General features: G+C 41.5%; 1 protein-coding gene across 3 annotated transcripts in view; it reads left to right on the top strand.

Annotated features, from left to right (window-relative positions):
• Nucleotides 1-17,229, top strand: part of RET (ret proto-oncogene) — a 107,288-nt gene that overhangs the window by 17,531 nt on the left and 72,528 nt on the right. For all 3 annotated transcript variants that reach the window (XM_056495059.1, XM_056495056.1, XM_056495057.1), the window contains exons 2-4: nucleotides 8,970-9,144; nucleotides 9,587-9,674; nucleotides 11,020-11,310. In XM_056495059.1, coding sequence (XP_056351034.1) covers nucleotides 9,602-9,674; nucleotides 11,020-11,310 — 364 coding nt within the window. In that variant the 5' untranslated portion in view covers nucleotides 8,970-9,144; nucleotides 9,587-9,601. The remainder of the gene's footprint in view (nucleotides 1-8,969; nucleotides 9,145-9,586; nucleotides 9,675-11,019; nucleotides 11,311-17,229) is intronic.

Raw genomic sequence — 17,229 nt, 5'->3', positions numbered from 1 at the left:
GGACCAGCTTTAGATGCTGACTAAGGAGATTGCAGGCTGAGCCATATGTGAGCTGCTTGCTGATTTGTGCTGGGTCATGGATGGCAGCAAAACAACTTTCACAGGTTCATTGCACAGCTTGGAGCAATGAGGCCACTCCTCAACAACAGTGGCTCTGGGCCACTCTGTCTGCCATTCTGCTCTGTGACTTGCAGCCAGTCTGTAGCACCCAGTACCAAAGCCTAGGAATGATGTGGGTCTGGGACCCTAACCTCCTCAGGAAGCAGATCCTGGTGAGCCCTATACAGATAAGACATCTTAAGTCAATCCTGACATTTCACTCAACATTTGTGCTGGAAAGGTGGCTGTTGGACAGGACATTGACAAGGGCCGAGCTTGTCCTGCCCTGAGGGTGTCCTCCTGAAGAAGATTCACTGCTCCCATGCAGTGATGCAGGTCCTTAGTCCAGGTCCTTTCACTGTGCCTCACATGAGCCCTTGTGCTTTTATGTCTATATTACACAGCCTTCAGGGAAGCACTTGAACACTTGGTTGCAGAAGGCTCATTAGCAGACAGAGAAATTACACAGAGAAGTACAATAAGATGTACACAAGAAGAATGTGAATCTCAAAGTTCATGGAGGAAGTTGGAAGGACAAACAATAAAAGTTCAGAGAACAAATCTTTAGTGTGATCTCATAGTGGAGGCATTTTGAATTCCGACTCATGTAGGATTGTGTAGTGACATTAAGTCACCCTGCTTAAGTTGAGTTCTGAGTCATCTTTATGAAGTCACTGCAGGTTTCTTATGGCAATAATCAATAAAAACTTACTTTCAGTCTTATTTCAAGCATTTCTTGAAGGGAAAACTATTTTCAGGAGCTCTCTCTCATGGGTAATCACAGGAAGTTTGAAGAGGACAGGTAGGATAGCATTTCAGGATGTATTTAAAAAGACTAGATTAGATTCACAATGAGTGCACAGAACAAATTAACTTTGTCTGAAAACATCCAGCAAAAATTGTTTGATTGATATTTTAGAGCAGGACTCCTATGCTAGCAGCCACAAATTTGGGATCTGTGGGAGACCTAGCTAATCTTTGACATCAAAAATGGAGGATGTTGGAAGGCAGTAGGTGCTTTAAGATAACTTCTGGGTTGTGATTTGAGGGTTTTTGTTTAATATCTTAGAAGAAGCTATTTCTCTTAACTTCACGCTCTGATAATGTGGTTCCAGTTGGTTTGTGCTACAGCCTCCTGTCATTCTCTGTCTATTTAAACTTCAAGTCCCCAGTGACTTGGAAATCAGTTCTGACAGAGCAGGCATTCTTGTTTCCAGTCTTCTACAAAGCAAGATGTCAGCAGGTGACAACCAGTGTTTCCTTAATATAGTTAGCAAGGTTCAAAGGACTTAATCCATGGCCCTTCTTGTGAATGTCTTACTATTCTGACACTGTTTCCCACTAGCATCTTAGGCAGTGGGTATTGAGAACTGTCAGCTTAATGTCTAACACAGTACTTCAATGTAAACTGCTTAATTTCATGTCCTCTAATCTGTGGAATCTTGTTAAGAATTATTGTTAGGCATGCAAAATAAAGTAGATTCACCAAAGGCAGTGCCTGCTTAGCTTCTTGGAAGACTCTACTGAGCCAGTCTCATGTACTTTTAACCTGTGCTTTTCTCTTGTTTCCTGGCCAGTGGCATAGAAAGCTATGTATGCTTTGTTCCAAACAGGCAATTTTTTGTTTAATTTGATTTGGCATTAAGCATCTTTTCCATGTAGACATACAGCAGCCTCTGAAAAAAGTGCACATAACATCACTACTATAGATCCAAATAGAGCTGGGATTGTGCTTAGTAGAGGACAGATAAATTCCCTACAAAATAATATGTAAGTAGTTACTATTACATGGGGGGACACACTGTATTATACAGGGATCCCTTATCACTTTAGGGTGTTTCTGTGATACCCCCAAAAGTTGTGGGGGCACCTTCAGGAGACCCAGCCTGCCAGTGTGTCTGGACACTGCACTGGCTGCACAAGCCAAGATCTCCTGTGTCCACACCCCTATAACTCTCTGCTCCAGGACCTTATTTCCTACAGTCTCCATGATTGTTGGTTAGAGGCATTGCTGCCTTTTAATACACCAGACATCCCTTTCACTCAGAGATGCCTTATGCAAAGCATTTGCTGCGGATTCAGTAGAAAAAACTTAAGGCAAAACCACCTTCCCCACGGGAGCACTTCCTCAGTACTTGTTGATGAAATATGTCAAGACTCTCTAAATTGACTTCTTAGGTTCACTGCACGGTTTCTCTTTCAATCAAACCTTTTGTCCTGTCTGTACCTTAGTTGTATATATTTTGTTACTCCTCCAGTGGTTGATTTATTGGTGGAGAGACCAGCTGTGCCTAGTTTACATGAGCTGCTATATAGGAGGCCTGAAAAGGTCTGGTTTAACTTGGAAATATTGGAGCTGTAAAACTGATGATTGCAGGTTGATTGATTTACCTGATTTCTCTTTATCTGGATCAGTAAAACCAGTTTCTCCCAGGTGTTAACTGACCAGTTTCAGTGTACAAAGTGTAATAGAAGTAAAGGCCATTTCAAGTTGTATCTCATGAATTTTGTCTGTCAGAATCTAAGGGACAAAGGCAAATATTTCCAAGCTTTCTTTTCCAATTATTGCATGGCAAGTCTGCTCTACAACTATTGCCCTGCATCAAACACCACTTTGTGTGGCCTTGCTTGTATTCACTGAGTTCTTAGTTTTAGTCAAATGCTGCTGCATGTGCTAACAAAACTGAAACAGCTGCGTTGAATTGCTCTGAGTTGAGGCAGTGAGAAACAAGAAGCTGTTTCCTTCATATATGCCACTTCAGAGAAAATCCAAGGAAAACACATTTCTGAGCTAAGACACAGGATGCTCCACAGCCCAAAGAAACAAAAACAGACTCCGAGTAGTTGAAATTACTCTGGTAACTTAAAAGAGAAACTACCTAGCCGTTGATAATAGGAGACACATATGACTGTCAGCTCATCTTGTAATACACATAAATTAAAAATACGATGGTAACCTACTTTGGGTTAGCTGCTTTAGGTACTCAAAGTTTCTCTTGTCTTTCTCCCCTGGGCTCTGATTCCTGCTTTTTAAGTTCATGGATGTCAAGGCACAAAGGACTAGCACAATGAACTTCTAAGGGTTTATGTTATTTCTATGCATGTGTCTAAAGATAGGCATAATTTCACTAAAACAGAAATCTTTCACTCCTTCTATTTGAAAATGAGAAAAATAAATATGAAACTATCCTTGGCAATTTGATTTGCAACACAAACATAAAACCCACCCCCCTGTCATTTTTTATAATCTTTTAAATCCATATTTTACACAGGTAGAGTTCAATTTTCTGTTATCTCGTGCTGTTGCTGTTTTTACAACGGAAAGTGCAAGTCACAGCCTTTTACTAAGTAATGGGTAACTGGACAGAGACCCTGCCTCTTACCCTCAAATAACCTTCTGTAATATTTTGCACTTTCATATAGGTAAGTGTATCTTTTGAAAAAGAAATAGTGTCAGTGTATACTTTGGAAAGCTGTCATGACCTGGCATTTTGAACTGGGACCTCAGGGAAGCGAGGATTGTTCCCATTTCCTTGAAAAATCAATCTACATCTCCCTGTGCATTAAGCCTCTAACTAAAGGAACTTGCACCCTCAGCCCTTCCTGAAGACTTTCTGCTAAATCTCCAGAGTGGCCATTTGACCAACATGTTCACTGTACAGAGCCTCAGCACCATGCAGGGTCAGGGACCTTGTGCTGCAGGGTGAGTCCCTGCTGGGCTGGCCAGACTTAGCATCCTTCACTTCCCTTTTTGTTTACCATGATGAGAATTTGAGGACTTTCTAGTCCTTTTAAAGTTCAAGTTATTATTAAATTTCAAAGTTAAAGAACAGATATGAGATATGGTGTGCTTTTTTTCCCCCTTTTTTCTGTGTTTTATTCTCGTTTTAGGGCTTGTTTTCTTTTTTTTGTCACTTTTTTAGGAAAACCAGGTTGTACTAATATGCTTGACATCTTGGTCATGGCTACCTACAGTAAAAAGTACAACAGACTCTTTTCCTTTTAAACAGTTGTTTTTGGTCATTTAAAATTTTATAACTTGTGCAGCCACCCAGTGTGGCTCCATGTGGTAAAATTCTGAAATTTTAATTTCAAAAGGTTTTAGGAAAAGCCTACATTAAAGAACCACATATCATAGTATTAAGCACTTAAAACATGAACAAGGTTTACCTCTTCAATCTGAATTCATCCCCTTTGTTCAGAGTGTTTGTACATGCATAGTCTTGCATTTACTGGACTCTGGGCTAAGTCAATGCACAGGAAAAACAATGAGTCCTTCTTGAGTCTCAGGTATCTTTGGGTTGAATCCTACATTTGGGTTGAATTTACAAGTTCCAGCACTAGTTCTGACACTCATTCCTAGCTGTTCCTGAATGAGACTTGTAAGGCATATCAGTGAGCAAATAAAAAATGCATGGGGCAATCTCAGTCCTAACATTTCCTCACAGGCAAGCTCTTGATTTCATTTTTAATGTAATGCTCTTTAAATGTAGAGACTGTGTGCATGTGTAATAGAAAAAACACATCCTGTCAGATCAATGGAATACAGGGGCAAACGTGCCTCTATAAACCATGGCACAAATGAAGATGTGTGACCTGACTGAGTGCTCTCTTTTATGGCCATGATACTATATATTTAAAGTTACAGCACAGTGTGAATCCAGATCTCTTGAATTAGCCAGGATCATATTTCCAGGTTTCTAGTGATTACAATTTAGTAACATATGGTGCTGAAAGTAAATCAGATTAGGTAGATCATTTAACCCAATACAGGTTAACTTAGAGGTGAAGTCCCTTATAAGTCCTGATTCTGATATTTTTATACTAATTCCTATAATGACAAAATTAATTGTTATTCCATTGAATGTGATCTTCTCTTCATTAACTTTGGTTTGCCTTCATGCTTGTATTCATAACTGCATAATGATTTTGTCAGCTCTTCCCTGACAGAATCTGACCTGATGATTCTGGAGACCACCATTTCCCCTGATGGCACTGGGGCTAACCCACAAGTAACATTAGTTATAGTGCCTCTATTCTGAGCCTATGAAAGTTTGAAACAACTGAGGCCCTCTTGTTGTCACTATGGCACGTACTGAGCCTTGCTGGGGTGGCAGGAGCTGGCAGGAGGAGCAGCACTCCTGGGGTGTCTTTCTTGGCTCCCTCATGCAAAGTTGGTTGTGCCTCTCCTAAGGAGCACTGAGGCAAAGTTAGACCTGAACGATTTTGGAGCTTAGTTGTTGAACTTAAAGCAAATGAGATTTGATACTGTTCAAGAAAGAAATACTTTTTTCAGTCCAATTTAACTGCTTTTCACACTGAAACCCAAATATTTATATATTTTGAGTTACTTTCTCTATTTTATTAGTTATTTCTAAAATTATGGTATTTGAAACGTCTTTTCCACATTTGCAAACTACATCTGCTGTCAGGTTTGAAACCTCTAGGATATATATAGTGGTTATATTTTCAAGTTCTCTGCAGCCAAGAATATTAAGGAATGAAAAAATAAAATGAAAGTTCAGCTTCACAAACATTTACTGGTCATTTAGGATGTATTACAGGTTTATCTGGCTGCTACTATTCTTAATTAAGTTCACAATGAAGTATTTCTTAAGGTAACATACAAACTTCAGAAATTGTTGTAGTGGGTAAAGCTGGCTGTACCTTGAACAGAATCACTCTCCAACACATTCACCTCCCCCGAGTCACTATAGAGGTACTACAGCTGGCAGGGAGCAGGAAGCTTGCCTTAGTCATAACCCAGGCTGGAGGCTCTTCATGAACTTTATTAACAAGTAGGGAATTGAGGTTACACATCTCTCATGTGGGCTGTTATATTTGACACCAAATTCTAAGAAACAATGATGAAAATAATATTTTTATTGTTATGATCATAGTAGTGTATTATCTGCTGGAAATGGACCTGGAGAAGAGTCAAAGGATGTTTTCTGTTTTGTTAGCTTGTTTTAATTTATCAGCTGCCAGTTTCAATGTATTTCTCTAACTAGTTGTTGGAAAAATATCTACCCCCTACCATTCAGATTCTGATGGCGGATATGTGAATAGCCTTGTGCGTGTTCATAACATTTCCAGGCAGATCCCAAATGTTTGTTTAAAAGCCAGAAAAATCCAGCCTTCAAAGTTCAGAAGAACTTTACTGCTCATACTGATATGAAGAGATTTATCATGCCAGTATCTGTTAATACCTTGGGGAAATTAATGCCTCTTGAGTAATGGGATAAATGTTGAGCCTCAATGCCAAGGTGCCTGTGGGTTACAACTGTTGGGTTTATGCTATAGTATGGTTCCAGGCAAAAAGGATTGTCTCTAAATGAGATAAGTATGAGTCATCAGCCCTGTTGCTGTCCCTGATGCCAGCTGGGGATATTCCTGCAGCAGTGGAATGACAGCCGCCGGCACAGCTCTGCTGGGTGTCCTGCTGCAGGCACACCAGGGTTGCAGGCTCTCTCACACGAGGCAGAGCTCATCATCACAGCAAGATATTTGTATCCTCATTCACTCACACCCCTGCTGGTCCATGAGAGTACAGAAATATAACTTTGGATTTCACTGAATTGTGGAACTTACATCACTGAAAGTACAACAGTCGAGCTCCAGTGTGTATCACAGTGACCCTCACTCCAGATGCCTTTTTCTAACATAATAGGTGCATCCATGGCACTTCCAGGACAATCCTTAGAACACAGACATGAAAACTGAGCTTTTATTCCCTGTCAGTTTAGAGGACTGTAACAACACAAATGCAATATGATATGAAATTCTGTGTAGAATTGAAACAAGAAAACACCCATTGTTTGCAAATATTGGGAGAATTTGTTTCCACCTCACATGGAAATGCTCCAGCATGTCACCCTGCACTTCATGGAAACCTGCAGCAATAAGGGCAAGCAGGTGAAAATTTCAGATAAATCAATGACTGACTTGGTACTGACTTCTGATGGCACCAGACACTGAGCCTGTGATTTATGATTTCATGATGGTTTTGATAGTTAAGTTTATGCTTTCAGTGAAACAATCTGATGGCCAGGAATCAGGTAATTTTTGTGGATTAATGCATTTTCAAAAAGGCTCTATATTACATTTATAATGACGCAAACTACTATTGTTGGAGGAACTTATAATTTTATTGCCCAGAAGAAGAAGACAGGTCAGATAAGGGCAGTCCTAGTGCAGCCAGCTTCCAGGAGGGATAGCTTTGTCAGGTCACCAAAGGACACTGGTTCTACCTGGTCACGGTCCTGGCAGAGACTCATTCTGCTTTCCCTCTTACAGCATCTTCAGTTATGCCAGTCCCTTGTTACTGTTTTCACAAGAATCCTGGTTTTGCCTTGAAATCTATTTATTGGACAATCCTAAGCTCTTGCTTAAACTTCTTGTTATCAGGACAGTCTGTAGAACTTTATCCACAACAATTTCTTTCCTCCTGACTTGAAAGAAATAGCTTCTTGGTTCCCTTCTGTAGGTGCCATGATGGAGATATCTCCTAGTACAGCCTTGCTGCTTCCTTACGGTAGTCAATGTTTCTAACCAATTCATAGCACTTCTGGATGAGTATTTTGGGAAAACACACTGCTTTCAGCTCTTTCAGTGCTCTCAAGTGAACAAAAATTAAATAGGTAACGTGGATACTGTGCAGTTTATATGTTAGCTGTATCTAACAAGTAGAAAAGAAAGAAATTGGCAGAAGGATAGGAAAATAAATCCCAGAGATTGTGGAAAAACATGCATATAAGAACTTCAATTAAGTGTGACATGCAGATAAATTCTTTGTCATTGTCAGGATCGAAATTTGATCTGTCCTTTTATTAATACTATTTAATTCAGGAAGAGTATCTGTTCAGCGTCACCCCATAGTTGTATGAAAGACTTGACAGTTTGATCACAAAATAGTGTTGAATGTCAATAACCTGTTTTTATAGTTTTCAACTAGTTTTTTTCTACATGATCAACAGCAGCATCTAAGATTGAGTTTCTACAGTAACCAACCTGGTATGGGGGGGAAAAAAGTATTAAAGTCCTGAACTGATCAAGGATTGGATTTTAAATACAATATTCTAGGAGGGGTTTTACTTGAAAATATTTCAGTGTTCATGCATGAGTGTTTGGAAAACATGGAAAGGTGGAACAGTTCTCAAGTGTCATGCCTTGATGCAAAATGAACATGACCAAAGACTTCTGATGAAACCAAGAAACAGTTATCAATTAGCATCAATTTCAGGAAGCATTATGGTATCAAGACATCTCAGGGTGCCTTTATAAAAGAAAAACCCACAATAATTTAATAGCTCAGCCTGCTGTGCCAAATAAATGAGTCAAAGTGGGGGGGGGGGGGGGGGGGGGGGAAGAGAAGGAGTATGAGCCATGGTTTCACAATTGCACTAGCCTGCAGGAAAGTGTTGATTTACTTCCAAAGTATTTCTGCTAGGAGAGTGATGGGAGATGTCACTGTAAATCTTGAGCTTGTCTGGGAAATTAAGGACACCTCACTTTTTTTATTCCCCATTTACTAGCACTGATTTCCATTCAGTTCTGAAAAGGTCTTCAGACAAAGAAACCAAGTGAATGACGTGAATGTGTATTTTATGCATAGTGGAGCAGAAGTTAGCTGTTGGAAGGAGATGGCTGCTATAGGCTTGTATTGCTCATGTAAACTCAAGGGCAGATGGTTCACAGCCTGTGTTGGGCCTCTTCAGGGATGTGGAAACCAGGCTGGGCAGGAACGGTTTAAGTTTTTTCTCCTGAAGTTTGAATTTCAAGTGGAAAATTTTAAATGCCTCCATTTTGATAGGCTTTTGCAGGGTTTGAGAGATGCTGCAGTTATGTTATTTTTGTCTTCCATATGGTAGGCTATGTTTCCTGGATGAACTATGTTTCTTCAGTATACCATTGCTGACCATAAAGGACAACAGCTCCAGGAAGAAGGGTGACTACATAACATGAAAGACATGATCACAGCAGCTGGAACACAGAAGACACTCGTATTTAGTCCTGGTCTCATCCAAGTTGGCCAGTTTCTTCCAGGTAGGTTGTATGAAAGCTACAATCCTCTGAAAACACATAAAACTGCTTAGCTTAAAAGCCTGGGAATCAAATGAAAAAATTATTCTGGTGACCTTACTTCTGTTCCTTGTATGACGAACATGATGGCATCTAAAACCAGTTTTAGTGTGCTGGAGCAGAGCCTGAAGCTGGCAGAAGAGTATAGCTTTGGCTTCAGTTGCTGAGATGCCAGAAGAGATTGTAAGTCCTTGAAATTCTTCCAAGAAGTCACTTTGTCCTGGATGAAAACTGGCATTTATCAGTGCAGATGATAGTGGTGTATTTTAGATGGCATCAATATTGATTTGTATACTGCACGAGCTTTTAAATATGATTTAAGATAAAGCTTAGCTTAACGTAAGACATTTCTCCACAAAGCATTGATTTAATGTTAATGTTTTATGTGTTGCTTTCCTTGCTATAGACTTTCCTTTGGTTCATGGAGACTTCCCAACTATCCTTCTCAGTTCCCTCTTTCAGGAACTTGCAAAAGCCCCACAAACACTTGACACGTGAGTAAGTATTCAAAAGTTTAATTTATACTATCTGACAGGCAGCTTCAAAAGCAATTACTTAATGGTGGTCATTATTGTTCATCTCAAATTCATTATTACGGTTCTAGTTGCTTCTACTTGGCTTATTGTTTTCCCAAGCCTTATGGGAAGAAGATCTAACTTGATGAAGATCTAACAGAAAAGTTAAAATAGGTTAGTTCGTTTACCATTCCTATAGGGCAATTTCTCGTACTTTGCCCCCCAAAGTGCTGGGTATTGCAAGCAGAGTCCTCACTAATCTAGAGAGAGAATTTCCTATTTGAATTCTATTTAAATAAGCCATAGCAATTCTTTCTAGGTGCAACAGCACTGAGTATCAATCCACTCTGTGTGTCTACTTGACCTTGCTTGGGCGTTTCGGAGTGCGAAGGCTGGGGAAACGGAACGCTGTAGCTGCTGCTCTGTGTCTGAATCCTGACGGCCAGATCTCCGGAGCAGCGCGGCTGTGTGGAAGCAGCACCAGCTTTCGGGAGAGGAGTAGAAAATATCTCCTCGGCAGGTTGAAGATGCCCTGACAGGGGAGGCGCTGGCAGAGGGGCAGGGTTTGTTCCAGCCGGCATCGCTGTGCCCGCCCGTCCCGGCGCTCCCCGGCTGCTGCGGCACCGGGGCAGGGCGCGGGCGGCCCGGCCGCGGCGGGGACTCGGGGCGGTGTTTGTGAGCGGCGGCTTTTTCGGAGTGCTTTTCTCGGCGAGCCCGACCTGTTAAAGCGTATTTCTGCTTTGGCTCGGTTAGATTTCCCACCCACCTCTCCCGCTTGCGGTTTAAAAGTGGCGTTTCGCCGCTCAGCGGGACGCGTGCGTTCCGGGCTACTTTGGTTGCCTGCCAGGTAGCGCACATCTCTTACAGCATCCTCCTACCATCAAGCAAAAATTGTCTCCTCTCCCAAGGATTAATTATTCAACACGTTTAATGTGTTTCGGCTGACGGGGAAGGCGGCCACTCGGGTACACCCTGGTGCCGCAGCGCCTGTCCCCGCTTTGTCTCGCACCTGGTGTGTTTGCGCCGCTCGCCCGCCTCCCTGCCCCCGAGCCGCCGCCCGCCGCTCCTCCCGCCCGCGCCCCGCCGCTGCCGCGGGCCGGGGCAGGCGGGCGGTGCCCCGGGACGCCGCCCGGCCCCGCACCTTGCCCGCGGGGATGCGCGGGGCGGGGGCTCCGCGGGCGGGGCGGGGCGGCCCGGGCAGAGCGGCCCGGCCGCGGAGGAGGGGCCGGGGGCTGGCCGGAGCCGGGCGGTGCCGCCGCCCGGGCAGCGCGGGGGGCTCGGCGGCCGAGCGGGGGCTGCGCTGTGACTTCGCTTCTCCCCGCAGAGCCCGAGAGGCGCCGGCACCGCCGAGGGGACGAGGCGCTTTTTTCCGGCCGGTGGCGGCGGGGCGGCAGCGGACCCGGGAGGAGCGGGGAAGGAGCGGCGAGGAGCATCCCGGCGCGGGCCGTCCCGTGCCTGCCCGGCTCCGTGCGTGCCACCGCGGCCGGGCCATGGGCCGGCCCGCCTGAGAGCCCGCGGAGCGGCGGCGGTGCGCCCGGAGCGCCAGGCGGGGCCAGCAGCGCGGGGAAGATGCGCTCGGCGGCGCGGACAGCCGGCTCCCTCCTGCTCTGCGGGGGTAAGTACCGCCGAGCCCGGCCCCGCAACTTCCCCGAGCCCAGGTGCCACCGGCGGCTCGGGCCGGCTCCGAAGATCTTGCCGCAAATAGACAAGATATAAATAATCCTGATAGGTTTTCTTCGTTTTTTTAAAAGCTAAGTTGGAACAGATGTGAGTTGGCTTTTCTCTGAATTTATGATGTGAAAGGGAAAATATTGAAGTATATTCCCATTTTAAGTTTTTAAAACGTGATTTCTTCTCTGTTATCCCGCTCCCAGAGCTTTTTGTATCATCAGGTAAAATGCGTTTTGGATTGGTAAATGAAATGACCAGAATATGCATAGTGATTGGATTGTAACTTAGATGATGCTATCCACAGATGTCAAGTTTCTAAAGCAAACAGAAAATCCATTATATCTCTTTTTCTTCCATATGGCTTTGTTTGCTGATGGATTTCTGACGTTTACATGAATAAATCAAAGTTCTATGCTACAGAATGCAGTACAACCTTGCACACCAAAAATGCATTTATGGAAAAAAGTAAAGCCAGAACCAGCCCAGTAGTTCACTAGCTGGTCTAACAGTGAGTAGAGTGCAACATTAATTCTGCCCTTGTGATTCCCTATAAGTGTGTCATTTGTTTCTTTTTGTTAATTTGGATTAACTGTATTAATTCGCACCATTTTAAACTACTTTCTGTACTTACAGAGATTATAAAGCTCCTATTTATTTTTTCCTTTTTTTCTTTAGTATACTGTAAGTTGCCCTTATTTTTTTCTCTTCTTAACACGTTATTGTTAAGGCCTGATCTTTGTAAAATTTCACTGGTAGTGAAATCTAGGATATAAGGAGATAAAATGTGTAGGATATACTGCATCTAAACACATGCATCTAGTAAAAAAAATAAAGTGGGTTGTATCCCAAGACATTTCACTGTCAAGAAGAATTAGCCATACTTGTATTGCTAATGGATGATCTATCATGCCTACTTTGCTTTTATCTTTGGCAAATCCATTTTCTTTAATGTTTTTGGCAGAATTAGGAGAAATGTAATTTACGTAAGTTCTTCAGCTTGAGGGGTATGTTTTCATTAGCCAAAATGATTCACATGCATTTGCTGGAAGATTATTTTCAGTGAATTCTGTTTAAGCTGGACAGATGAGCTGACTTCGATTCATGCTGTGATACCCCTGATTATTGCACATCCTGACCTAGCTGGTGTTAGGAACTCCAGAGCTGCTTTCTTATATGGCTTGGTTTTTTTTTTTGTTTTCCTGAAGAATTTCCCTTTCAGTTGGACCACCATTTGATTTTACTTTTAGTTGCACAGTTTTACATGAATTTCATTCTGAAACTTTCAAATGGGAAAGGTGTTCTCTCCACTCGATAGATATCTAAATTTTATAAATATCAGACCTCAGCAGTTGGAAATAGTTTCAAAGGCTTTTTATTATTAAATGTAGCCATAAATTGTTAACTTTTGGATCTGCCCGTAGTTTGGGGGAATATTATTGGAGCTAATTTACTTGAGTAGAGTAGGCTGCCAGATAGGGTTTTTTGTATACTGCTTGTTTATACTTAAAATTGCAAATATTTTTCTTATGCTCTCAGCTTTGACTACTGAGGCTTAATACTTGGTTCCCCTTAGTTTCTACTAAAACTATGAGGAAGAAAAGTTGTGTACATTTATGCCCACACTTTATGTATTCATAGTTATTTCAAGAAGTCCAGCTGCTAGCAATGTTCTGTGGATGTCTGTTGGTAGAGAAGCACTGCTTCACATTGATTAGGTGTGTGATGCTAATTAGCTTTTATGCAATAGGAGCTGAGTTTACAACAGGGGTGAGTTGGAGGTACTAGCCAAACCCTTGCATGCAGAGTTCCAGTTTAGAAACAGAGCTGTCTTAGGAGTGGTGATGCATTCTCCTCGTGGGGAACACTGAAACTTCAGTGGGCTCCATCCTAGGGTAAAGCCAGGAATTCTTCAGTGGTAGCTGTCCTGCTCTTGCCAGGTGTTGTGAAGGAATCTCTTTGAGCGGAGGGATTCCCACCCAATGTTACCTGCAGGGATACCCTTGCACTCAGTTGCTATTGGCACATCTTTGGTTTATCTAAATGGGATGTTTTGGAAGGCTTAAAGCTGCTGTAGTTCATGAAACATGTGTTCACAACAAACCCAAAGGCGTTTTACTGAGTGAGCTGGTGTAATCAGTCTGGTGAGGGTGCTGTTAGTTGAAAGGATTGGATTTGGTTATTTTGTATTGGCGGGTTTGGAAAAGCACACTGGACCATTTGTTCTGAAGCAGAAAGGCACAGCCCTGGCACTTTTGCACCACAGACAGCGTGTGAGTCTCCTGCAGGCACTGTTCTTAACATGCAGTAGTCTAGAAATAGCAAAAAATAAAAGGAGTGTTTCTTCCCAAATTAAAGAAAAGCTTCTGTCTCTTTTACCAATTAAAAGAAATGCAGGGTTTTATTATGGAGTGTACACATGTCTTTTTCAAAAGTTTTACACCTTGTCAGTTGTAGGACTTCAGGGTGTTTACTTGCATATCATGCTGCCTGGTTGTTTGGTGCTGGAGTTTTGATTTTGAAATCTCATTGATATCAGAGGAAGACCTGGTTCAGTTAAATGTAGAAAAGAGTGCCCATGGGAAAGACTTGGTAGGATTATCTTGTCTGGAAAGTAATTGTTGTTATTAAAGAGAATACTTTTGATGAGATAATTTCTTTTCAGTGAATAAAACACAGTTTGTAAGCATTGCACTATGCAAATTTTGTGACATTGGAAGGGAAACCTGCTCATGGAAGTGATAGGGATCCTACTTCAACGATGTGCTCTTGAATGCAGATTATTCAAACTTTTTTTCTATTTTATTGACTGTGATATAAAACTACTGATGAATGTACTAGTTCTCATACTCATTTATGGACTGTTTGGGATCGATTCTTACAGTGCATTTCCCTGCTGCTAGGATTGTTGCTAATGTTTTGACTGGTTACAATTTACAGCAAGTCCAGGCTCAGCTCATGCATCCAGATCAAGGACAAACCAACTTCAGAAACCAACTGCAAATATTGACATTCTTTTCCCCCATGTGTGGATATTTCAAGTAATATTTGTATTTCATTATAGAAAATTGGTGCTTTCTCTAGGAGAAGAATACCTATGTGATTCTGCCAAATGAAAGATCTCCTGTGCACTCAAACCTTTAGATCAAACCAGTGCTGATCAGATCAAAGGATGGAGCACAGATCATTGACTTGAGTCAGGAGCTCATAACACTTAATTTGTGTGCCTGCTCTTTTTTTTTTTTTTTTAACAGTTATCTGGTAAGATAATATATGATCAGGATTTTACATTGTAAAGAAAAAATTCTTCTGTTTTATTACTGACTGTGGGCAAAGGGAATCTGTGGAGGACCATGAGAAGCACTTCATTAGATATTATGTGTCTTAATCAGGAAGGATCAAAGAGTTATGTGGGAATTTCAAACCTTTTTGATAGGAAAAAAAGTATTAATCATGATGTTTTGTTTCCTTCTTACTTTGTTGTTTTTCTCTGCCCAGATGTTCATCATTTTTCCTTCTGACTCTTCCCCAGGTGGCACTTGTCCTCTCTGTGTCACCTGCTGTTGCCTGCATTGGGCCATGAAACTGCTGCTTCATTCTCACAGCACTCACTGGGATTCATCCCAGCACTCTACCAGGGAGGAGCCTGGGCCCTCTGTGGCCCTCTAGGCTTCATGTCTCCCCTCATTTTACTCCCACTGTCAGCTCCTTCACCTTCCAGTTTCTTCACAAATGAAATTTTGCAGTGAAGTTCACCTCCTGCAGCATTTTCCCTTTTGTAGAAAGTAATTTACTGTGTTATGTTTTTTTTTTTTTTTTTTTTTTTTTAATTCATGCTAATTGGATCCATATTTGTATAATATTTAGTTCCCTTCTCATTGTTATGTGCTGCCTTCTCAAGGTGTCAGTCAGGGCAATATGTGCTACTGGCTTGATTATTTCTGCCGTTCAGTTAGTTGGAGTCTTGGTCTTTTGCTTCATTCAAGGGTTTTGTTACTATCATAGAGACAGTATAAAGGAAATGAATATGAAGATAACAAAAAAACAGCATTTTAATGCTTAAAGCTCATTTGTTAGTCTTTGATTAACAGACAAGATTTCTCATAGCATTAACATCAGCAGTCATTCTGTATGACAGTTTGGGTTCAGCACCTGAATGCAAGATGCATATTCAGTAGCATGCTCACCATCAGTTTTCCATCTGTATGTCATGTCACAGTCCCTTCCATTTTTGGTTTTTTTACTGAAAAAGCTGGTGAAAACACATGTATTTTGTTAATTTTCATTTCTTCCCTTTCCCCCAGTTTGGCCCCTGGCAGGAGGGAAAGGATTTGTTCACTTGTTGCTGTACTTTCATGCTTTGCTTGGCACTGCTGTCCCGCTCCTCCAGGCTGCTTTCTCTCCCATAAAGCAGCCTAGCAAACACAAATATGCCATGGGTTGGAAGAAATCCATGCTATAGAAGCTTGGTGTTTTCTGGAGAGCCTTGTTGTGTAAAGGTCATTTAGAGCCTGTCTGCGGTGAGGAGAGGTTTGCTTTGTTCAGACATTGGCATCCTTCCGTTTTCCGGCTGAGCCCTAAGTGGTGCCAGCTGGTGATGGACCACAATTATCTCTTGGTTTTGAAATGTAAAAATTGCCTGACAGTGCTTGAGTGTATTTGTATCAGGAGCATTGCAAAACTTACCTGAACAGAGGTGGAGTTCCCTATGGGGGTAAGGGGGATGTTAGGAGCGTCTTCTTCCAGGATTGAGGCACATTCACGCTGCAGTCTGTTCTTAGTTCTTTCTTACTTTCTACTTTTGTTTGGTTTGGCAGAAGCAAAGCTTAAAAATTCACCAAAATGTTCTTAAGAAACTTTGGAATTGTTTATTCTCCAGATGATTTTTTTTTTTTTTAAGCTGTCTTATATTTTGGAAAGCAAGCAACTGAAGCATTGCAAGGATAAAAACAGCAATTAATGTGGGAGAAGGACAGATTTGAGGTTTGCATATTAGTTTGGTTAGATCAGGATTCAGATTCAGTTGACAGCTGTGCTACACATTTGCTCGTTGTCTCACACTCTCTCTGTTTTCTGTAAAATACCACCATCTTTTATTTTATCCTTAGAATATCATGTGCATTGTTGATTGACTAACACAGTTCCAAACTGGGCTGTACTGGAACCAATACAAAACACAATGGGAAACCTTACAGAATCTCTAGAGCGATAATGCATCAGTGCAAAACAGCATCGGAGAAACTGTAGAATCAAATCTATTCAAAAGCTTTATTTGTACAATGTGATTTTTTTCTTTTATCAGGGAGACATAATGAGATATTTCACAATGTTTTGGCAAAGTCATTGTGAGCCTTTTGACAAGTTTTCATTTAGATATGTTGCTAGTTAATAAAGTTATTCTATTAAGAAAGTTTTTGTTAACAAAATAGTAAGTCAGCTGAGGTGTGAATAACCAGGTGGATTTTGCTCCTTTGGGAGCTCAGGATTTTAAAAAAAATTATCTAAACTGATCTTTTTTCCCCCCATAAGGAGAACACAAAGCTGGTTTTCTTAAAGATTGCTTCATAAAAATGGCTAAATAGTTTCAGATTTCTGGATCTTGAAATGAGACTATAAACATACTAGGAACATTTTAACCTAAGAGATGCTCTGTAAATCTGCTGAAACGAAGATGATCATCAGCACTTTAGAGCCTAAGGGAAAATTACAGTGATCACAGTCAAAAAAGGGAATTGGAAACTTTGCTGGGGTAATAGTGCCAGAAATGTTGTTTGACTGAATTAGTTTAGAAATTTGGCTGATTGTAAATCAGGTGATTGTAAAAAGAAAATGGATATATTACTCCTAATGGCTGTCTAATGGCTTT

Source organism: Oenanthe melanoleuca, chromosome 6, assembly GCF_029582105.1.
Source record: "Oenanthe melanoleuca isolate GR-GAL-2019-014 chromosome 6, OMel1.0, whole genome shotgun sequence".
Taxonomy (NCBI): domain Eukaryota; kingdom Metazoa; phylum Chordata; class Aves; order Passeriformes; family Muscicapidae; genus Oenanthe; species Oenanthe melanoleuca.
The sequence above is the reverse complement of the archived record's forward strand: the minus strand, read 5'-3'. Positions and strand labels throughout refer to the sequence as shown.